Below are 23,858 nucleotides of genomic sequence, written 5' to 3' on the forward strand. Positions count from 1 at the left end.
CGCATCTACCTTCTTGACGTCTTCACTCCTTGCGGGCTGATTTGGTAGCCTAGAAAGGAGACAGCTTCCTGATGAAACTTGCACTTCTCTGTCTTGACATACAGTTGGTTAGCCAGGAGGCATTCCAGAACTACTCGGACGTGAGTGATGTGATCCTCGAAAGGTAGCCAAGAAGACCAGGACGTCGTTGATATACATGACCACCTGACATCCGAGCATGTCCCAGAACACTGCATTGACAAATCCCTGGAACACTGACTAAACCAAAAGGGGTCACCAAGTACTAGTAGTGACCAGACATCATGTACAATGCTGTCTTTCATTCATCCCCCTCTCGGATGCAGATGAGATTGTATGCACTTTGCAGGTCCAATTTGGTAAAGACCCGGGCCCCACGGAGCTGTTCTATGGCTGCCGGCACCAACGGGAGAGGGTATCGGTACTTGGTGGTGATCTCATTCAGTCCTCTGTAATCAATACACGTCCGTAAAACCTCCATCCTTCTTAGCCACAAAGAAAAAGCCTGCAGATGCAGGAGAGGTGGACGTGCGGATGAAACCTTGTTGGAGCACCTCATAGATGTACTCTCCCATGACCTTGGTTTCAGCCACCGGGAGCCTGCAAGCAGGTTGATGGCACAGTCCCAGGTGCGATGAGGAGGGAGACAGGTGGCCCAGGTTTTGGAAAATATCTCCCGCAGGTCCTAGTATACCTCTGGGATGTTGGGCTGAAGGGCAAACACAGAACTCTCAACCACAGGGGACGGGAAAGTAGGCATTCAGGTGCCTAGTCCGTGATCTTAATAATGACAAATATATATATATTTTTTTTACATTTTTGCAAATGTATATACAGTACCAGTCAAAACTTTGAACACACCTCTCATTCAAGGGTTTTTCTTGAGATAATGCCACGAGTGTGCAAAGCTGTCATCAACGTGAAGGGTGGCTACTTTGAAAAATCTCAAATATAAAATATATTTGGATTTGTTTAACACTTTTTTGGTTAATACATGATTCCATATCTGTTATTTCATAGTTTTGACTATAATTCTACAATGTAGACCATGTCAAAAATTAAGAAAAATCCTTGAATGATCAGGTGTGTCCAAACTTTATGCTGGTACTGTGTACATCACATTTATGTAAGTATTCAGACCCTTTACTCAGTACTTTGTTGAAGCACCTTTGGTAGCGATAACAGCCTTGAGTCTTCTTGGGTTCTTGGCACACCTGTATTTGGTGAGTTTCTCCCATTCTTCTCTGCAGATCCTGTCAATCTGTGTCAGTTTGGATGGGGAGCATCGCTGCACAGATATTTTCAGGTCTCTCCAGAAATGTCTGATCGAGTTGAAGTCCAGGCTCTGGCTGGGCCACTCAAGGACATTCAGAGACTTGTCCCGAAGCCACTCCTGCATTGTCTTGGCTGTATGCTTAGGGTCGTTGTCCTGTTGGAAGGTGTACCTTTGCCCCAGTCTGAGGTCCTGGAGCAGGTTTTCATCAAGGATCTCTCTGTACTTGGCTCCGTTCGTCTTTCGATTCTGACTAGTCTCCCAGTCCATGCCGCTGAAAAACATCACCACAGCATGATGCTGCCACCACCATGCTTCACTGTAGGGATGGTGCCAGGTTTCTTCCAGATGTGAGACTTGGCATTCAGGCCAAAGAGTTCAATCTTGGTTTCATCAGACCAGAGAATCTTGTTCCTCATGGTCTGAGAATCCTTTAGATGCCTTTAGGCAAACTCCAAGCAGGATGTCATGTGCTTTTTACTGAGGAGTGTCTTCTGTCTGGCCACTCTACCATAAAGGCCTGATTGGTTGAGTGCTGCAGAGATGGTTGTCCTTTTGGAAGGTTCTCCCATCTCCACAGAGGAACTCTGGAGCTCTATCAGTGTCCATATGGTTGTTGGTCACCTCCCTGACCAAGGGGGGCTAACATAGGAGTGGTCAGAGGGGGTGGGATCCCCTGGGCTTGGGGTTCTTCATTTGTCTGTCCTGCTGTGATGTCGAGGCTATGGCCAGGGACTGGGGCGACCTGTTCTGCTGTGGTGTCGAGACTTTGGTCAGGATCTGAGATGGGCTGTTTGTTGGCTTTTCTGCAGGTGTGGCCAGCTTTCTAATTGGTTGTTCTCTGTCACACCTCATCTTTCTCACATTCTCCTCTAGCACTCTCACCTTCTCTTCTAGTGCTCTGTTATCCATATCCTGCTCTTTCTCCTGTTGATGATGTCTCACCACAGTCCAGAGTATCTCTCTCTGTCTCTCTCTCTCTCTCTCTCTCTCTCTCTCTCCCTCTCTCTCAATTTTGAGTGGTTGTGTTGAATCAATGACATGTGTTCTCTATTTGTATTTGATTGTTGCCACTTGTGTTTACCAGTATGGATGCCATGTGCATTAGAGTGCAGAATGTGTTTTGAGAATGAGAATGTGTTTAGAGTTTTGCTGAAAAGTCTAAGTGAGATCTGCAAATTGTGTTTTACCATGTGAAATGGTTTAAGGTATTGACAACAGACTGCATAATTAGCTAAATGAGTCCAGGCAACTGATAACTTTGTTCAGCCAATGGGTTTTAGTGTTTTAGCAATTGAGAAAAACTGTAAACAATCCAAAAGGGGTAGGCAAGAGAATGGTCATGGACAGGCAAAAGGTCAAAACCAGTTCAGAGTCCAGGAGGTACAGAGTGGCAGGCAGGCTCGAGGTCAGGGCTGGCAGAAGAGTCAGCAGGCGGGTACGGAGTCTATAAAACAGGAAAGGGTGGAAAAACCTGGAGGATTAGCAAAACAGAATAAAACCAGGAGTACAGGAAAAACGCTGGTTGACTTGAAAGGCATAAAAGACGAACTGGTACAGAGAGACAGGAAACACAGGAATATATACACACATCAGGGAAATTGGATCTAATCCCAGAGGCCTACACAAAACAACGTTGCCACAGGAGAGGTAGACGGAGCGGCCTCCTGGTCAGACTTCGAAGGCGTGTCAAAGTCCAGTCTCTAGACAACAAGGTGGATGAAATTAGGGCAAGGTTTGCCTTCCAGAGAGACATCAGAGATTGTAACACCCTCTGTTTCACGGAACATGGCTCTCTCGGGATATGTTGTCAGAGTCGGTACAGACACCGGATTTTTTCATGCGTCGCGCTTACAGAAACAAACATCTCTCTGGTAAGAAGAAGGGCGTGGGTGTATGCCCTAATGATTAACGACTCATGGTGTAATGATAACAACATACAATTCCTTCTGGTCACCGACCTAGAATTCCTTACAATCAAATGCCGACCACATTATCTCCCAAGAGAATTATCTTTGATTATAGTCACAGCCGTGTATATCCCCCCCAAGCAGATACCTCGACGGCCCACTAGGAACTTCACTGGACTCTATGTAAACTGGAAACCATATATCCTGAGGCTGCATTTATTGTAGTTGGGGATTTTAACCAAGCTAATTTGAGAACAGGGCCAACTAAATTCTATCAGCACATTGACTGTAGCACTCGTGCGGGCAATACACTGGACCACTGCTACTCAAACTTACGCAATGCATACAAGGCCCTCCCCTGCCCTCCCTTTGGAAAATCCAACCATGACTCCATTTTGTTCCTACCGTCCTACAGGCAGAAACTCAAAAAGGATTTACCTGTGACCAGAACCATTTAACGCTGGTCTGACCAATCGGAATCCACGCTTCATGATTGTTTTGATCACGCAGACTGGGAAACGTTCCGGGAAGCCTCAGAGAATAACATTGATTTATATGCTGACTGGGGGAATGAGTTTATAAGGAAGTGTATTGGAGATGTTGTACCAACTGTGACTATTAAAACCTAGCCTTACCAGAAACCGTGGATAGATGGTGGAATTTGCGCAAAACTGAAAGCACGAACCACCTCATTCAACCATGGAAAGATGTCTGGGAATATGGCTGAATATAAACAGTGTAGTTATTCCCTCCGCAAGGCAATCAAACAAGCGAAACGTAGGTATAGGGACAAAGGGGAGTCGCAATTCAAAGGCTCAGACATGAGACATATGTGGCAGGGTTTACAGGCAATTACGGACCACAAAAAGAAAACCAGCCACGCCACGACACCTACGTGTTGCTTCCAGACAAACTAAACACGTTTTGCCCGCTTTGAGAATAACATATAGTGCCACCGACACGGCCCGCTACCAAAGACTGCGGGACTGTTGTCCCCAAATGCTTCAAGATGGCCACCATTGTTCCTGTACTCAATAAGGCAAAGATAACTGAACTAAACGACTACGTAGCACTCACTTCTAAACGACTCCGTAGCACTCACTTCAATCATCATGATGTGCTTTGAGAGACTAGTCAAGGATCATATCACCTCCACCTTACCTGCCACCCTAGACCCACTTCAGTTTGCATACCGCCCCAACTGATCCACAGACGATACAATCACCATCACACTGCATACTGCCCTATCCCATCTGGACAAGAGGAATACCTATGTAAGAATGCTGTTCATTGACTACAGCTTAACATTCAACACCATAGTACCCTCCAAGCTCATCATTAAGCTTGAGGCCATGGGTCTCAACCCCACACTGTGCAATTGAGTCCTGGACTTTCTGATGGGCCGCCCCCAGGTGGTGAAGGTAGGAAAAAACAACTCCGCTTCGCTGATCCTCAACATGGGGTACCCACAAGGGTGCATGCTCAGCCCCCTCCTGTTCTCCTTGTTCACCCATGATTGCGTGGCCATGCACGCCTCCAACTCAATCATCAAGTTTGCAGATGAGACAACAGTAGTGGGCTTGATTTCCAAAACGACAAGACAGCCTACAGGGTGGAGGTGAGGTCACTCGGAGTGTGGTATCAGGAAAACAACCTCTCAATCAACGTCAACAAAACAAAGTAGATGATCGTGGACTTCAGGAGACAGCAGAGGGAGCACCCCCTATCCACATCGACGGGACAGTAGTGGAGAAGGTGGAAAGTTTAAGTTCCTCGCCGTACACATCATGCAAAAACTGAAATCGTCCACCCACACATACAGTGTGGTGAAGAAGGCACAACAGTGCCTCTTCAACCTCAGGAGGCTGAAGAAATTTGTCTTGTCACCTAAAACCCTCACAAACTTTTACAGATGCACAATTGAGAGCATCCTGTCGGGCTGTATCACTGCCTGGTACGGCAACTGCACTGTACTCAACCGCAAGGCTCTCCAGAAGGTGGTGTGGTCTGCACAACTCATCACCGGGGGTAAACTACCTGCCCTCCAGGACGCCTACAGCACCCGATGTCACGGAAGGCCAAAAAGATCATCAAGGACAACAACAACCGGAGCCACTGCCCATTTCCCTCCGCTACCATCCAGAAGGCGAGGTCAGTACAGTTGCATCAAAGCTGGGACCGGGAAACTGAAAAACAGCTTCTATCTCAAGGCCATCAATCAGACTGTTAAACAGCGATTACTAACACTGTGAGGCTGCCTACATACAGACTCAAATCATTGGCCACTTTAATAAATGGATCACTAGTCACTTTAAACAATGTAACTTTAATAATGTTTACATATCTTACATTACTCATCTCAAATGTATATACTGTATTTTATACCATCTATTGCATCTTGCCTATGCCACTCGGCAATTGCTCATCCATATATTTATATTTACATATTCCTATTCCATCCCTTTACATTTGTGTGTATAAGGTAGTTGTTTTGGAACTGTAAGATTACTTGTTAGATACTGCACTGTCGGGAACTAAAAGCACAAGCATTTCGCTACACTTGCATTAACATTTGGACGACAAGGGACAAAAAAAATCAGCTTCATGTCATGTGACTGCCAATAATGGCCTCTTCCTATTTGGCTTCAGCAACAGAAACGCCTTTCTCACGTGACCCGTTCTGAACCAGGAAGAGTGTCGTCATACACGGACATCTATACAATAGGGCAATTAGCTCATTTGCAAAGTAAAACATTTTTTTTTAGGTGAAGTGGAACTCAAATACATGCGGACATGGATGGTAAGTCGTTTTCGACTTTTGATATGACGAGGTTGTCATCATATTTTTAACTATGTCGCGCTATCTCGCCGACATAAGCTAGCACTAGTCGGTGAGCTAAATCACGTTTTCAAGTTGTAATACCACAGCCACAAGTACAGTGAAATGCCTTTATTAATACATTTTATTATGTTTTACCAAATATACACGTTTTTAATAGCTAACTAGATACCTGCTGCTATGTCAGATGTCACCAGAAACTAAGACTAGTTCAAAGAAGGAAGGTTCAGACGAGTAAGTTAACATTACATGGTTATTATTGGAGAGATGATTTTGCGTAACTGTCTGTAAACCTAGATAGCTGTCTAACGTTAGCTAGTTAATTAGCAACTCCCCACTTTAATGTATTCAATGGAAGGTAGTTAGCTATCATTACGTACGTTATTGCCATGGGAGTACAGTATAGTTTACAGTGATCAGAAAGCATTGACGCCCTATACAATTCTATGATTTGGACACAGAGCTCACTACCCTCACTCTGTCATATTGTCATTGCACAATGTTAGTGCTAAGGAAGGTACGCCCAATTCACTCGGCTGTATCTATCACCCCTCTCATCCTATTTTTTTTTTTAAATTTCTTTATTTCAGACACACTCTTCCAACTGAAGGTATGTAAGAAATATGCATTATATTTGTGAAGTTTAATTAAACGCATCCATACGTTATTTTTTTACACATCTGAAATGTCTACTAATACTTCTCTCTTTTACAGTTTACAGCAAAACAGCTTGAGAAACTTGCCAAAAAGGCAGAGAAGGATTCAAAATCTGAGCAAGCCAAAGTTAAAAAGGTCAGTAAGAGTGTGCTTTCTGGGACACAAATGTAGGCTAGTAAACAGTTGTGTGCAGTAAGGAGAAAATATTTTGAAGTGTGAAGGTACTGCCTGAACAGATTTGTTTTTTTTCTGCAAAACGTTTTGCTATGTGGTGTATACTGTTCCCTACAGAACACGACCCCAGTTATGGGTTATTGGTGTTGAATGGCAGGAACTGGGTTACCAGTTAAATAACTGTGAAATCCATCAATTATATATATCAACAATATGGAGTGAAATGGAACTGTTAAATTATATGCAATGTTGAATCATCAATGCTTAGGGTGGGGCCAGAGCCCATCTCAGTATGGAACGCAGTTAACAATGCATGTAAACCTATCATCTCATCATGGTAACTTTTCTTCTTTTCTTGTGACAGGTAGGCCTGCATTTTCTGCAGCATAGTCTATGCTACAGTAATATAAAGACCGAATTAGCATCTAATTTACCCATCTCCATCTGGCGTTTGGGGGTCACCGTATTTTTAATTGTGAAGATCTTATTTATTGCAGCAGCAGAGTTTTAAAACAGCCTATCACTTTATTATCGTTGCTTTAAATCAGAGCACGCGCGAGCACTCTCGCAGTCTCCATTTTCATCAACTCCATTCAAATTGATATTCTTGTTCTAGATTGATATATAGCCCTATATATAAACTCAGCAAAAAAGGAAACACCCTCTCACTGTCAACTGCATTTATTTTCAGCAAACTTGACATGTGTAAATATTTATATGAACATAACAAGATTCAACAACTGACAAACTGAACAAGTTCCACAGACATGTGACTAACAGAAATTGAATAATGTGTCCCTGAACAAAGGGGGGATCAAAATCAAAAGTAAGTCAGTATCTGGTGTGGCCACCAGCTGCATTAAGTACTGCAGAACATCTCCTCCTCATGGACTACCAGATTTGACAATTCTTGCTGTGAAATGTTACCCCGCTCTTCCACCAAGGCACCTGCAAGTTCCCGGACATTTCTGGGGGGAATGGCCCTAGCCCACACCCTCCGATCCAACAGGTCCCAGACGTGCTCAATGGGATTGAGATCCGGCTCTTCGCTAGCCATGGCAGAACACTGACATTCCTGTCTTGCAGGAAATCGTGCACAGAACGAGCAGTATGGCTGGTGGCATTGTCATGCTGGAGGGTGATGTCAGGATGAGCCTGCAGGAAGGGTAACACACAAGGGAGGAGGATGTCTTCCCTGTAACGCACAGCGTTGAGATTGCCTGTAATGACAACAAGCTCAGTCCGATGATGCTGTGACACACTGCCCCAGACCATGATGGACCCTCCACCTCCAAATTGATCCCGCTCCAGAGTACAGGCCTCGGTGTAACGCTCATTCCTTCGACGATATATGCGAATCCGACCATCACCGCTGGTGAGACAAAACAGTGATTTGTCAGTGAAGAGCACTTTTTGACAGTCCTGTCTGGTCCAGCGATGGTGGGTTTGTGCCCATAGGCGACGTTGTTGCTGGTGATGTCTGGTGAGGACTTGCCTTACAACAGGCCTATAAGCCCCCAGTCCAGCCTCTCTCAGCCTATTCCGGACAGTCTGAGCACTGATGGAGGAATTGTATTCCTGGTGTAACTCGGGCAGTTGTTATTGCCGTCCTGTACCTGTCCTGCAGGTGTGATGTTCGGATGTGTTACACGTGGTCTGCCACTGCGAGGACAATCAGCTGTCCGTCCTGTCTTCGGCGTCTCACAGTATGAACATTGCAATTTATTGCCCTGGCCACATCTGCAGTCCTCATGCCTCCTTGCAGCATGCCTAAGGCACGTTCACGCAGATGAGCAGGGACACTGGGCATCTTTTGGTGTTTTTCAGAGTCAGTAGAAAGGCCTCGTAAGTTTTCATAACTGTGACCTTAATTGCCTACTGTCTGTAAGCTGTTAGTGTCTTAACGACCATTCCACAGGTGCATGTTCATTAATTGTTCATGGTTCATTGAACAAGCATGTGAAGCAGTGTTTAAACCATTTACAATGAAGATCTGTGAAGTTATTTGGATTTTTACGAATTATCTTTGAAAGATGTGGTCCTGAAAAAGGGACGTTTATTTTTTTGCTGAGTATAGATGTTCTAGAAAAAGACATATATAGATGTCCGAACCTAGCCTACCTCTTTCAGGTAATAAATTAAAAAGCTAGGCAAGAATAGTTTGCTGGACATTTTTTTTCCTGAATTTCTTCTACCAATAGACTATTCGAAGAGGGACGCAAGCTCTTGTTTGCTCAATGTTAAATACTGCCGCCAATAGAATTCACGGGCAGTTTGAAAGAAGAGCGAACACGTGATGGCTGTAGCCATTCAATCTTCATGAAGTGAAAGCCTTTTCCATCTCATTCTAGTCCTATATTATTCAAGGATGACGTTAGAATGATAAAATAAGGACGACAACAATTTATAACAAAGTGAGGAAGGAATGATGCAACAATAGAGAGAAAGGGGAGGTAGGCTAATAACATTAGGGGAAATATTATGGAAGATGTATATATGCTTCAGCCACTAATTATGCAAAAATACCTCATTATATTTAAAGATCAAATGTCTAGCCTACACTTGTAACTTCGTAGGCCGCATCAGCTGCACCAGAATCACATTCTCTCCCTGCTTTATCCTTGTTTGAACAATGTGTGTAATTCCAGTCCATATAATAGCATACAGTAATACAGTTCACACTCAAAAATATTAGCCTACTGGAACTAGTTTCAGTTATTTGCCCAAGAGAGCAAATAAAGTGCTTCCGGGAAGTATTCAGACCCCTTGACTTTTTCCACATTTTGTTAAGTTACAGGCTTATTTTAAAATATATTTTTCCCTCATCAATTTACACACAATACCCCATAATAACAAAGCAAATACTTTTTTAAAAAAGTATTAAAAATACACTTAAATATTACATTTGCTTAAGTATTCAGACCCTTTACACAGTATTTTGTTGAAGCACCTTTGTCAGTGATTACAGCCTCGAGTCTTCTTGGGTATGACACTGCAAGCTTGGCACACCTGTATTTGGGGAGTTTCTCACATTCCTCTCTGCAGATCCTCTCAAACTCTGTCAGGTTGAATGGGGAGCGTTGCTGCACAGCTATTTTCAGATCTCTCCAGAGAAGTTAGATCGGGTTGAAGTCCAGGCTCTGGCTGGGCCACTCAAGGACTTTCAGAGAATTGTCCCTAAGACATTCCTGCATTGTCTTGGTTGTGTGCTTAAGGGTCATTGTCCTGTTGGAAGGTGAACCTTTGCCCCAGTCTGAGGTCCTGATCACCCTGGAGCAGGTTTTCATCAATGATCATCAGCTCCAAGCAGGCTGTCATGTGCCTTTTTTTTTACTGAGGAGTAAAAAACTCTACCATAAAGGCCTGATTGGTGGAGTGCTGCAGAGATGGTTGTCTTTCTGGGAGGTTCTCCCATCTCCACAGAGGAACTCTAGAGTTCTGTCAGAGTGAGCATCGGGTTCTTGGTCACCTCCCTGACCAAGGTCCTTCTCCCCCGATTGCTCAGTTTGGCCGGGCGGCCAGCTCTAGGAAGAGTCTTGGTGATTCCAAACTTCTTCCATTTTAAGAATGATGGAGGCCACTGTGTTCATGGGAACCTTCAATGCTGCAGAAATGTTTTTGGTACCTTTCCCCAGATCTGCCTCGACACAATCCTGTCTCTGAGCTCTACGGACAATTTCTTCAACCTATTTTTTTGCTCTGACATGCACTGTCAACTGTGGGACCTTATATAGTCAGATGTGTGCCTTTCCAAACCATATCCAATCAATTGAATTTAAGTTGTAGAAACATCTCAAAGATGATCAATTCAAACAGGATGCACCTGAGATCAATTTCCAGTCTCATAGCAAAATGTCTGAATAATTATGGAAATAAGGTATTTTTGTTTTATATTTCATACGTTTGCAAACATTTCTAGAAACTTGTTTTTGCTTTGTCATTATGGCTTATTGTGTGTAGGTTGATGAGGGAAAAATGATATTGAATCGAATCAAATTTATTTATATAGCCCTTCGTACATCAGCTGGTATCTCAAAGTGCTTTACAGAAACCCAGCCTAAAACCCCAAACAGCAAGCAATGCAGGTGTTGAAGCATGTTGGCTAGGAAAAATGTAATCAATTTTAAAATAAGGCTGTAATGTAACAAAAGGTGCGAAAAGTCAAGGAGTCTGTGGGATTTATGTTTTTCTGTCGTGCTTAATGTGCAGTAGCCTATATCCTATCATATAGGTATTGGATAACTGCGCGATCATTTGGGATTTTTTGGGCTTGGGTCATGAAATGTCTTTTAAGGTAAGGCTCAAGTAGGATCAGTGTATTGTTCATACTAGCACTCAGTAAACCCCATAGTGTATAAACAACGTGAGAATATTGAAACAATTTGTGTCATTAAATACACTACACTGCTCGTCAAACACCAAAATCATGGGCATTAATATGGAGTTGGTCCCCTCCTTTGCTGCCACTGTATAACAGCCTTTCCTCTTCTGGGAAGGCTTTCCACTAGATGTTGGAACATTTGCTGTGGGGACTTGCTTCCATTCAGCCACAAGAGCATTAGTGAGGTCGGGCACTGATGTGGAGCGATTTAGCCCTGGTTCGCAGTCGGCGTTCCAATTCATCCTAAAGGTGTTTGATGGGGTTGAGCTCAAGGCTCTGAAGGCCAGTCAAGTTCTTCCACACCTATCTTGACAAACCATTTCTCTATGGACCTCGCTTTGTGCATGGGGGCATTGTCATGCCGAAACAGGAACGGGCCTTCCCCAAATTATTTGAAACACAGAATCATCTAGAATGTCATTGTATGCTGTAGCTTTAAGATTTTCCTTCAATGGAACTAAATGCCTAGCCTGAAACGTGAAAAACAGCCCCAGACAATTATTCCTCCTCCACCAAACTTTACAGTTGGCACTATGCATTCGGCAGGTAGCGTTCTCCTGACATCCACCAAACCCAGATTTGTCCGGACTGCCAGTTGGTAACGCGTGATTCATTACTCCAGAGAACGCATTTCCATTGTTCCAGAGTCCAATGGTGGCGGTCTTTACACCACTCCAGCCGACACTTGGCATTGCGCATGGTGATCTTAGGCTTTTGTGCGGCAGCTTGGCAATGGAAACCCATTTCCTGAAGATACCGACGAACAGTGCTGTGCTGACGTTGCCTCCAGAAGCGTTTCAGAACTGTGAGGTTCTGTGGCTACCACTTCACGGCTGAGCCGTTGTTGCTCCTAGACGTTTCCACTTCACAATAACAGCACTTAGTTGACTGGGCCAGCTCTAGCAGGGCAGAAATTTGACTGACTTATTGGAAAGGTGGCGTTCCAATGATGATGCCACGTTGAAAGTCACTGTTCTTCAGTAAGGCCATTCTACTGCCAATGTTTGTCTATTGAGATTGCATGGCTGTATGCTCAATTTTATAGACATGTCAGCAACGTGTGGCTGAAATAGCCGAATACACTAATTTCAAGTGGTGTCCACATACTTTTGGTGATGTGGTGTAGCTCATTTTAACGTAATCATTATTAGGCATCGTGTTCTGTTGGCGTTTGACTGGACAGGTCAAATAAAGAGGTGTGCTACACATTATCCAGCAGGTGGCAGTGGATGATCATGGTTGAGGCTGCCTTGGTCCATTACTGACCAAAGGATTTACGACCAGGGGCCAAAACTCTGAGTAGGAGTGCTGATTTGGGATCAGTTTTCCTTATAGATCACAATTAATAAGATTACATGGACGTGGGTGGACTTGATCCTAGATCAGTACTCTTACTCTAAGATGCTTGTTACACATGGCCCCTGAACTTGTTTTCATAGTCAACTGAAGTGACTTTTGATGTTTGTTTGTCTCACCAGGCTCTTCAGTTGAAGAATGTGGACGTTGCCAGAGTGTATGCAGAGAATGCCATCCGTAAGAAGAACGAGGGCCTTAATTGGCTGCGCATGGCATCTCGTGTTGATGCTGTAGCCTCCAAGGTCCAGACTGCAGTCGCTATGAAGGCGGTGAGTCTTCTTTCTGCCTAATAATATGTGCTATCATTAAATTGTATCTCACTCATCAGTCAATGTCATATTTCTCTTGACCCCCAATCTCTACCATCTTCTATATTGTCTACTTTCATGAGCATGCACTCTGTCCTACCTTCATATGTGGCTCTCTGCTTATCTGATCCTGTCTGGCTTTTTTTCTCCTAGGTCACAAAGAATATGACGCAGGTCACCAAGGCACTCGACAAGGCACTGGGTTCCATGGACCTGCAGAAGGTGTCTGCTGTCATGGACAAGTTTGAGACACAGGTCCAGAACCTGGATGTTCACACCTCTGTGAGTGGCACAAGTTGTAGAAAGTATTCCTCATGTGCATAACTGTTGTACTCCTAATCAATTTAAATAATTTCTTCACTCACCTCTTATTCACTTGTCACATTCTTTCCCAAGACTTCTATTTCACTAGGCCTCCTCAACTATTATACTCCTAATTAACTAACCATTGTTGTTCACTTAACCCTCTATCTGTATTACTGTACCTTTCTGGATAATCATATGTTGTGTTAATGGTGAAACAACATAAACCCACTCACTGTTCCCATCCTGTAGGTGATGGAGGACTCGATGAGCTCGGCCACCACGCTGACCACGCCCCAAGACCAGGTGGATGACCTCATCCTCCAGATAGCAGAGGAGGGTGGTCTGGAGGTGATGGACCAGCTCAGCCAGGTGCCTGCAGGTGCCACCTCACTGGGAGAGAGTTCGTCACGCTCACAGCACGAGAAGGAGGACCAGCTGTCCCGCAGGTACACTAACAATCCAGCTTTCACTGCTGCTTTAACTGGTTACTGTGTGACATTTTGCTTGTTTTCTAAAATAAGGAAATGTGATGATGACAAGGCGACCTAAGCTATTCTCAAATTATTTTAGACTGTGAAGTAGTGTAGATTCTGGCTAGATGTGTTGGAGCTTTGATAGACCCCTTTTTTAATTAAGCAGGTGATATTCCATGGACTATAGAAAACACTTAAAAAAATAATGATTCAATTAATGACGGTTTATAATAAATTATTTAGTTGTTTAACCCTTTCAAGCAGGGAGCTCTATTGAGACCAAGGTCTCTTATTCAAGGGAAACCTGCATGACAAGATCAGCAGCAATTACACAAAGTTACACAGCTACTAAAATCAATGCAGGAGCATAGGAAACACAACAAAAAAACACAATTATAAAAACACCAACATTCGTCATTGAGGAGGTTCTCAATCAAAAATCTGAATGCACCGATGTGTTCAACTATAGGGTATCCTGAAAATTGTTCCATAAGTGAGGTGTGAAGAAATGAAAAACTGTTTTAAAGAAATATGTAGTAACCGATAGAATTTCAAGGATTAGCCATCCCTGTGAGCTGGTATGGTACACTCGTGCTTCTATAGGTTGGTGACAATGTTAGATTACGCGCCAGTTTTTTCAAAATGGCTTTCTAAATTAACAGAATGGAATGTTTCGATCTATGTGACGTCATAGGCAAAGATTTGCATATAAATAAACGATGACACTTTTTAAAAACTTTTGTTGCAGGTTGGCAGCGTTGCGGAACTGAAGATGTATCTTGGGTATTTGCGAGACAGATGGAGGCTTGACAGCTGCTTGGGAACAGACAGCGGGGAGCTGTGTGACTATCGAACTGTTCTTATCGTGATGACCTAATGAGCCTATTGATTTCCATTCCCACTTCTATTTATATACACACTCACACTGTGTTGCTGAATATACCACCTGAGAAGGCATGGGTCTCTCCTTTGTCTCTCTGTCCATCTCTCTCTGTTGCACAACAATCTATTTTTCCCACCTCTGGTTTTCCCTCTCCCATATCAGTCTTTCTGTCTCTCTCACTCTTGTCTTCTCTCCTTCAGGGCTCCCTTAAATATTCCCCTTGGTTAGTTAGTTCTTGTGAATTTCGGTACATTGCCACTTGAGATTTTTTTTTTTGTATGTATATTTGAATGGGAGGGTTTTACAAAATATATAAATCCTATAGTGGAAAGGGGTGTTTTTAAAACAGACATATTCATGTAATATAAGCTTCGACCCCTGGCACTTATTGGGTGTTGTATTTCAAATGTGGGGTTGTCTTTGTTTTTATATTTAATATCTTTTGTTTTCTATTTGCTACCGGTCAGATGGAAGGAGTAAAACACAGGTTATCTTCAACACAGTGTAAAGGGGGGGCCTTCTTCTACCAAACAGACCATCAATATGAGTGCTCTGATGTATACCAACTTTTCCACAGTTTGACAACACAAAAGTCAAGACACCACACACACTACTTCTTCTTAACTCCTATGAGAAATTATCCTTTGACATAATGTAACAATTTACATCATGTAAGCATTAGTTATATACTGTACAGGGAGGACAATTCTCAGTCGTTTTTTTTTTAAGCAGTCAAATGAACTACTTTTTGTTTCTTTATTTCTCTTAATCTTTTGCTAAATCATACCTATTTGCTTTGAATATGTACGCCTTATTGGGATGCAGGTATTTGCGTAGGTGCTCCTCAGTGCCTGAATCAAACTAGTTCTAGTGATTGATCCTATGTAGGTCATATGTCAGCATATAATAAGGATTCCCCCTTTCTGTACCCATCAAACCAGAAATGTGGCTGCTGTAGCTACAGTAAGACATTTTGGGAATCATTTTTATTTTACAGGGGGAGGTTTATTTATACTCAAATGTATATTATCTTGTGGAAATAAAAGCCCTCTGATTTGAATATGTGGCTCTACTAATATAATTTCAACACTCAGGAAAGGACAGCAGCAGATGGCAGCACAAGCAAACTGATATACCTATTGCTTAGTTTGTAGCAATTTTAAATGTAACCAGGTACCATGTAACCACATGGGTTCAATCCATAGACTTGGGGCAACCTGTCTTATTTTGTGATTGATAATTGATTTAACACATACATATTTTACTCTTTGTTCTAGTAAGCTCACATACTTCACAGTTCAAACTGTTGATGGTTCTCTGTGATGCTGTGAAATTTCACTGCTGCACATATATGTTGGTTCCTTTTCCTGGTGAACTGATGGTCCTTATATTTGCCAGATAAGATTATATAACACCAATGAAAGCTTCTGAGGGGAGGACTGCACATAATAATTGCTGGAATGGAGGAAATGGAATGGCATCAAACACACGGAGTTGATACATTTTCCACCTATTCCGCTCCAGCCATTACCACATGCCCGTCCTCCCCAGATTAAGATGCCACCAACCGTGTGTGTGTGTGTGTGTGTGTGTGTGTGTGTAACACGCTTGCCTACACCCATCTAGTGTAAACAGGTCACTGTGTAACGTAGATAACTTTTATGTATGTTTAGTCTTTCAGTCAGAGGCAGACAGACTAATTGTTGTATACTGTACATGCCTTAGTGCCTAACTTCAAAGAAACCTCTAATTTGTCACCATGGCCATACTGGAACAACTGTCTACAGTAGGTGTGTGTGGAATTCTACCCAAGAGCATTTTCCGTGTGTCTTTTGTGAGTTATATTATCATAACAGCTGGGAAGCAAAACACTGGGCTGCCTTGTGGCTCTTAACATCAGTCACTCTCCTAAATGTCAGGAAAGCTTTCCAGGTCAGCAGGTTGTTGGCTGAAATGCTTTCACAGAAGACCTCCCTCTTTTCATGGAACCTCTGTTTGAGTCATGAGTCAAAGTACTGTAGGCCACACTGCACAATAGATGACTGCGCTCATCATTAAATTGAAAGTGGCTGCACTCACTATCTATGATAGTTTGAATAGCTGTCTCACTAAAAATACTGACTGGACTCACTTAACCTTTTACAAAGTAGGAGACACATGCCATAAACCCATTAATCTTATGTGCACTGGCTGTTCTGAGAGAACAGGGGTTCCCTTACATAATACAAATGTTGGTATCACATTTCACAATTGGATTTGTTGTGTACGAATGTCCCATCAGCAATACTTGCCAGCGACCTGGAACTGGACACCATGCAGTGTGTGTTACTGGTCACTGTGCTTTGCTCAGTGAGGAAATATGCAGCGGGCAAAAGATCAAGACAATTTGATAGTGAAACGTTGTTGTTCCTGCAGTGGCCCGACAAGCTTCTAAAGATAAAACAATGAAGGTTACAAAACCTCAAGATGCCTATTAAGTTCAATGTAGATGTTCAATGGAACACAGACGATGTGTTATTCTAGAGCTCACCAGACATCAAACATCTGGAACTGGAACAGACTAGCTTGAACACCTTCCACCCTTCTGCTCAACAAACATTCCAGGTGCTCTCTTACATACAGTATAGTAGGGAAAGGAAATTGTCTCATCAAGCCCCCCCCTCCTGGTCTGATCTATGAATGTAAATAAGAATTTGTTCTTAACTGACTTACCTAGTTAATAAAATATATTAAATCCATGATGTGACCAGTAACACCAGTGACATATCTGCAAGCTAGCTGGCATAGCTAACACAGTGGCCAGAGTAGCTCAAACCACACTTCTTATTTTGTAAGTAAATCACTTATTATTTTAATAAAATTTCCTTTCTCCTTTAAACTATAGAACACAGTAAGTGGTGTTTTGGACTATGTGTTTATCTTATTCCCCCATTTGGCTTTCGTCAACATACTGTAACATGGCCACAGCATTTTGCAGTGGGTCCTCCCCTTTATAAAGAAGGCAATAGTAAACATGTCATCCTCCACGAATGACGCAGTGCCTTGTCTGGTTAGTTAGATTCACATCCCTGAGCATGTGTGCCAAATTTCAACACTCTGAGTCAAAGAGATCAAGATATATAAACATGTGCTCGTTATAGCGCCACCATGTGGTCCATATGAATGCTCTTGTAGATGTTGAGTCTTGACAGTGTTTGCAACATGTGTACCAAATTTTGTTACAGTTAGAATATCCTTGACTGATATATATGCATATATGTGTCAGACCACTCCCATGTGAATGTTTACTGGTCAATAGTGGCCATGTTGTTTTAGGTAATAGTCTGGAAAATATTGTGTTGAGAGACTTGTCTATAGATGCCACATATCAAGTTTCGTGCAGATCGGCCATTTGGAAGAATCTATGTACCGAATTGACTTAAGGTCAACCGAGGTGAGGGGCGTGAATTTTCAACATTACGTTTTCAATCTATTGTTACTGATTGGCCATCATCTGGCCAATCAGTGTAATTGTGTAAATTCCGATCTCTGTGGCAAGACCCCGGTCATATAGGACTGTCATCAACAGTGTTTCCTCTATGATGCTGAGAATTCAGCCCATATAGGGAAGAAAGAACACCCCCGCTTTCAGATGTTCAAATGTGACGTTGGTGCTTATTTGGTAAGGGAACTAGAGAGTTAACGCTGGGGCTGCTCTGATTGGATTACGGGAGGGTTTAGCGAGTGAGTGAGAGGATAAGCAGAGGAAACGATCGTGGTGACTGTTGCTATCAAGTAAAGACAGTAAAAACCGTAAAGTGCAGCGAGAGTTTACCGAGGTAGACATTTTTTTTGTTAGTACGTTAAAAGGAATCTTGAATCGATATAATTTTTGCTCTGAATTTAAGTACGGTTAATATGGATGGGGCTGGTGATGTTTAAATTCCGGTAGAAAAAGAGCAAGAACACGGGTGATGCTAAATGGGTGCCAGAAGAAATTTAGACCTGGCTGCCTACCAAGCAATTATATCAGGGGATCTGATAAGTTTTATCGCATTTTGTAAAAGGGAAGCCGTTTAAGACGGACTGGGGAGGTCGCAGGCTGGGCAAAGGCGTGTATTTGCGGCGCCCCTCTGCCCCCTGTCCGTCAAAACAATGAGGACGCTATTTCTATTCTGTTTTCTCTTCTTGATAAAGAGAGGAGCAGACTGTTCGACGGCGGTCCGGTCCCTGACAGACATCAACACGAACGTGACGGCCGACAGCAGCAGAAGGTATATACAAATCGGGGACGGGACCTCCCAGGAATTTGAGTTTCCCGAAAACACTAAGGGCGTGATTGTAATCTTCAGTCAATACCGGAGCACCGCAAGTAGGAAGGACCGCGAGAGCTGGAAGCAGACGGTCAAGGTACGCTCCCTGGACCCGGAGGTTCTTTCTATTCTGAATGTAAGCGACAGCGGGCATACGGGGCCCTTGAAGAGTTACATAATCAGCATACGGTCTGGGTGGCCAGGTCGGGCACAGCTGCTCATTCAGCTACTGGACTTGTACCAGGATTCTGGTTCGGCTGTAATTGAGGAAAGGACAGACTACTCCATCAGGGTGGCGCCTGGCAGTGATGACCCAGCCGCCCAGCTTATACAGTCGGGCGGGCTGTCCCATTTCTCTGAGAACCCTGTCCTATTTGCCTTGCTGCCACTCATCTTCATCAACAAGTGTGCTTTTGGGTGCAAGGTAGAGGTAGAGGTGCTGAGGGGTCTCCTGCGGAGGCCTGTGCCCCTCATCTTAGGGGTCGCAGGTCAGTTCCTGGTCATGCCACTGTACGCATATGGCCTGTCCAGGCTGGGCTCCCTGCCCAAGGCCCTTTCCCTGGGCCTGGTCATCACATGCTCTGCCCCAGGTGGAGGCGGAGGCTACCTCTACAGCCTGCTACTAGGTGGGGATGTCACTCTGGCCATCTCCATGACACTAGTGTCCACAGTGGTAGCTGCAGCAGCCATGCCCCTGTCCTCTGCCCTGTATGGCAGGTTACTGGGGGTCCACGCAGCCCTCCATGTGCCCTTTGTCAAGATCCTGGGCACTCTTCTTTTCATTGCCATCCCCATCTCCCTGGGCATGCTGGTCAAGCTACGTCTGCCCAAGCTGACCCGCGTGCTGCTGGCACTGATCCGTCCCTTCAGCTTCGTGCTCATTGTGGGCGGCATCTTCATGGCCTATCAGATGGGGGCGTCTATCCTGGCCAACGTGAGACCTCAGATAGTGGTTGCGGGGGTGACTGTGCCCATGTTTGGCCTGCTGCTGGGGTTTGGGATGGGGAAGCTGGCAGGGCTGGCAGTGCCACAGAGGAAGACGGTCAGTATTGAGGTCGGGGTGCAGAACAGTCTCCTGGCGCTGGCGGTTATGCAGCTGTCGTTCCGGCGGGCGGAGGCTGACTTTGCGTCGCAGGCACCCTTCATAGTGGCGCTCAGCAGCACCTCTGAGATGCTACTCATTGTCCTCTGCCATTTCGCCCATCGAAAGTTCTGTGCCCCGAGCGCTCCAACTGACACCTGATTGTTAGCAGAGTTTCTGTTCTGAACCAAACCTGTAGAGGTCCCACAGATTTGGCTACAAATCACATCGAACAAGATGAAAACAATCAATGACATTGACACTGTACATAGGATAGGGAATGGACATTTACGTTTTCTTGAAACCAAAGGCCTTTCTTTATGCCATTTTTTTATTAGATTGTACTGATAAGTACCTAATGTAAATAGGCAGAAGAGAAATACCTATGACAGGAAAGATATTTTTCTATCAGATTTCTTTTTTGTAATTGAAAGTATTGATTTGTGTCATGTTTACAAGAGGTCAACGTGTCTTAGGAATGGGAACGTTTTTTAAAACGGATGGAAAATGTGTGGTGTTTTGAAGTACTGCTACTGATTGTTTTTTTTTCTGGAATCATAGGTGGTTATCTAAGAATCCATGTACTTGAATTATAAAGAGAAGACAAAAAATAAAAGCATTCATAAAAGGAGCCTTGAGTTTGTCCAAGTCTCTGAAGACATCCGTGTTGCCTCCCACAAAACGCTCCGGCTTGTCACTGTTGCATAGGATCTGGTATTCGAGACTAAGTTTGTCTAAGGAGGAGCTTTATTTTAAAAAGGAATCTTCATACTGAGCTGTACTAAAGTAAAGATTGTGCTGCAGCACAGCTGAGCAATATAGCCAGTACTTTTGTGTCTGAGAATATTTGCTTGTCATATTTGTGGACTGATTAACATTGGTTTCTTTGTGTGTGCCAATGTGAGTACATTCGCATGTCTCTTTGCAATGTGTCTTTGTGTGAATAAAAAAAACAAAAATGGCATTACGGATCTAGCTTTACATGTTATGTGGTTACCTTTTTCAAGAGGGTCAAGATCCAATGTTCATCAACCTTTTTACTGCTGAATTGGAGGTTCTAGTTTACAGGCAAGAAATACTTATTTTTTTTTGTGTGTAGTTCATAGGTCGTTGTGTGAGAGTGCATGTTATGACTGAAAGGAACATGATTTTTGGTAGGTAAAGGTCTTGAAATATTCGCATACAGTTAGAATCGCTGTCTATGTATCCATGTTCTGGCTAAAGCAAAGCTAATGCCTGAGGGGAGGGAGAGTGTTTTAGAAAAGGCATTTATGTAGGAGAGTGTTTTTCCTGTTCAGTAAGTATTTTAATTACTGTGTTTGTGTCTGCATTTGTAATGGGAAAACAGCATTGGTAGCTTGGTTTTGGCCCAAGATATGCTAGTGGGCCCTGTAGCGTAGTGCTCAGCTCTATGAACTGAACCCAGTTGTTTGGTGTAAGAAGAGGCTTTGTCAATATTGACCTACTTCAACTGCTGAGCGAGGTGGATTTTATTATGCTTTCCTGTAAATGAGAAGTGATAGTTACAACAGGAAATTGAGATATGACTCAACTACCCCCAAAATTAATCTTTTTCCTGTCAATTATATACACCTTTCCATAGCAAGGAGTGAAGTTTAATTTTGATTATTATTTTTGTATAAATATATATATACATATAGTCAGTTGCAGACAGTGAAAACCTGGAATATTTTTTATGGCAAGTTCATTTTGTGTTTTTCCATTACAAAATGCACACATACTGAAACACTTGTGATCCACTGTAAACATGGGCTATTTTGTTTTGTGATTGCAACTAACCCCTAAAACTAATGGAGTAACACACATTAAGCTGAGGGTAAAAATTACCACAGGGCTCTGTACTAATAGCATGTTCTGGACCCTCCTGTGCAATGTCACAAGCCTTGCATATCAATTACGCTCAGATGCGCAACATATCACCCATTCAATTCATATATCTGCTGTTATTTTTAGCTAAAGGTATTTTAAGGATTTTAAGCTTTGTTTGAAAATGATGCAAATCCACACACTGAGCTACAATCATGAAATTACCAATGGGAGAGTCATCCATTTTTTCAATGCATGTCTCTTTCCCTCTCTCTTTCACTGCCACGCACCCCGTCTGTAATATAAATGAAAGGCTCTAAAGCTGCACAGCCTCACTCTCAATTGGTAATTTGACCTTTAATAACCACAGATTTCAGACAGACCGAGACATAGGGCCTACACTATTTCACAGATACACACAATATACCCTCATTTACCTGGTATATTTATCTTATTGGCATTATGGAGCCATGAGGTTACCATATGAGCTGTGGGGTTTGTAAAATCTGATTCAAACTGTTTGTACATTGTACGTTGACCAACTGCCTAAAGTAACAGTGTCACTTTCTATTGGGGAAACATTTGAAAGTACCTGACGTGAGTGCAAGGACAGTGTCACGTCCGCTTGAGCGACAGTTCAGATCGTTTGCCCCAGGTAACTGTGTCCGCTGTACTTTACAGGTTGACAGGTGATTTACTGACACTGTTCAAGGCAGCTGCAGTATTTAAACTTCCTATGCTGTGGTTTAGTGACACAGTAGGAATAAACACTTAATGAGACAGATAGGATGACATTTTAATTAGTTATTTTCACCTCCCATGAGCAGGTTTCCTGCTGCAGTGCCAGGGTGTCCAGGATAACATAAGTGGAAATCCTACTAAATATTTTCATTCATGTGTGCAAGTATCTCCAGTAGGCCTATTCACTGGAACCACAAACAAGGGAAGACTGTCTGAAGGGCATCAAATTCTCTGATCTTACATTAAACCATATGTGAACCACGACTGGTCTTATCTGGTCCATCGATGGATAGCTCATAGTCAAAGCTGTACTACCTTCATGTCGATGTTCTAGCAGCATTGGTGTTGTTAGGATATATACATTACTCAACAAAGATATGCACACAGAGAAACATTCTGTTCAATGGCAACTTGTTTACTATAAACCAGCACTTCCTAAACTCGGTCCAGGGGACCCCAAGGGATGCATGTTTTGTTTTTTGCCCAAACAATGCACAGCTGATTCAAATAATGAACTCATCATCAAACTTTGATTATTTGAATCAACTGGGTAGTGTTTGGGCAAAACCCAAAACGTGCACCCCTTGGGGTCCCAAGGACCGAGATTGGGAAACCCTGCAAGCAATGTGTCTGCTTAGAGTAATGCACTAAAGTACCTCTCATTATTGTTGTTGCAGACACTCATTATCCCAGAGACAGTGTAGCTCTAATTGGACTAGTTGGTGCCATTTACCTTCAATGGATCGATCGTGTGCATAAACACCTGGGCCCCAGATCTGCCAGTCGGCAAGAGAGAGACTGGGACAGTGAAATGTTAGCCTTGCCAATCCTGATATGCATTGATCTGTTTTTCCCCTGTTCTGTCTGAGGATATTGATCTTTAGATGGTCATTAGTAATGCCTCTGTTTTTTATTATTTCTTATTGAACCTTCATTTAACTAGGAAAGTCAGTTAAGAACAAATTCTTATTTACAATGATGGCCTACCAAAAGGCAAAAGGCCTCCTGTGGTGACGGGGGCTGGGATTAAAAATCAATAAAATATAAATATAGGACAAAACACACATCATGACAAGAGAGATAACACAACACTACATAAAGACAGACATAAGACAACATAGCAAGTCAGCAACACATGACAACCCAGCATGGTAGCAACACAACATAACAACAACATGGTAGCAGCACAAAACATGGTACAAACATTATTGGGCACATTACTGTTCATTGTGTTATTTCATTAAAAATAATTTTAGTTTAGTTTGATTTCTTAAAATAACTTATACCTAAATATCAGTTATTGCTAGAGGGATTACTGACAGGGTCAACTATTATTTAC

General features: G+C 43.0%; 2 protein-coding genes across 3 annotated transcripts; both read left to right on the forward strand.

Annotated features, from left to right (window-relative positions):
• Window positions 1-5,852: 5,852 nt before the first annotated feature.
• LOC118396605 (charged multivesicular body protein 1a-like) lies at window positions 5,853-15,638 on the forward strand. Its single transcript, XM_035790901.2, has 7 exons — window positions 5,853-6,001; window positions 6,631-6,650; window positions 6,755-6,832; window positions 12,731-12,877; window positions 13,070-13,198; window positions 13,472-13,668; window positions 14,444-15,638. Exons 1-7 carry the CDS (start codon window positions 5,995-5,997, stop codon window positions 14,463-14,465), a joined length of 600 nt encoding a protein of 199 aa, XP_035646794.1. The 5' UTR covers window positions 5,853-5,994; the 3' UTR covers window positions 14,466-15,638.
• A 2,471-nt stretch (window positions 15,639-18,109) lies between these two features.
• LOC118396606 (P3 protein-like) lies at window positions 18,110-20,582 on the forward strand. 2 transcript variants are annotated; one of them, XM_035790902.2, is made up of 2 exons: window positions 18,110-18,239; window positions 18,755-20,582. In XM_035790902.2, exons 1-2 carry the CDS (start codon window positions 18,210-18,212, stop codon window positions 20,111-20,113), a joined length of 1,389 nt encoding a protein of 462 aa, XP_035646795.1. In that variant the 5' UTR covers window positions 18,110-18,209; the 3' UTR covers window positions 20,114-20,582. The 2 variants fall into 2 exon arrangements, 1 of the variants encoding a protein (XP_035646795.1); XR_004828225.1 differs by lacking the exon at window positions 18,110-18,239 and adding an exon at window positions 18,247-18,396 and having other exon boundaries at window positions 18,755-18,895.
• Window positions 20,583-23,858: the final 3,276 nt, after the last annotated feature.

Source organism: Oncorhynchus keta, chromosome 17 (assembly GCF_023373465.1).
Source record: "Oncorhynchus keta strain PuntledgeMale-10-30-2019 chromosome 17, Oket_V2, whole genome shotgun sequence".
Classification (NCBI taxonomy): domain Eukaryota; kingdom Metazoa; phylum Chordata; class Actinopteri; order Salmoniformes; family Salmonidae; genus Oncorhynchus; species Oncorhynchus keta.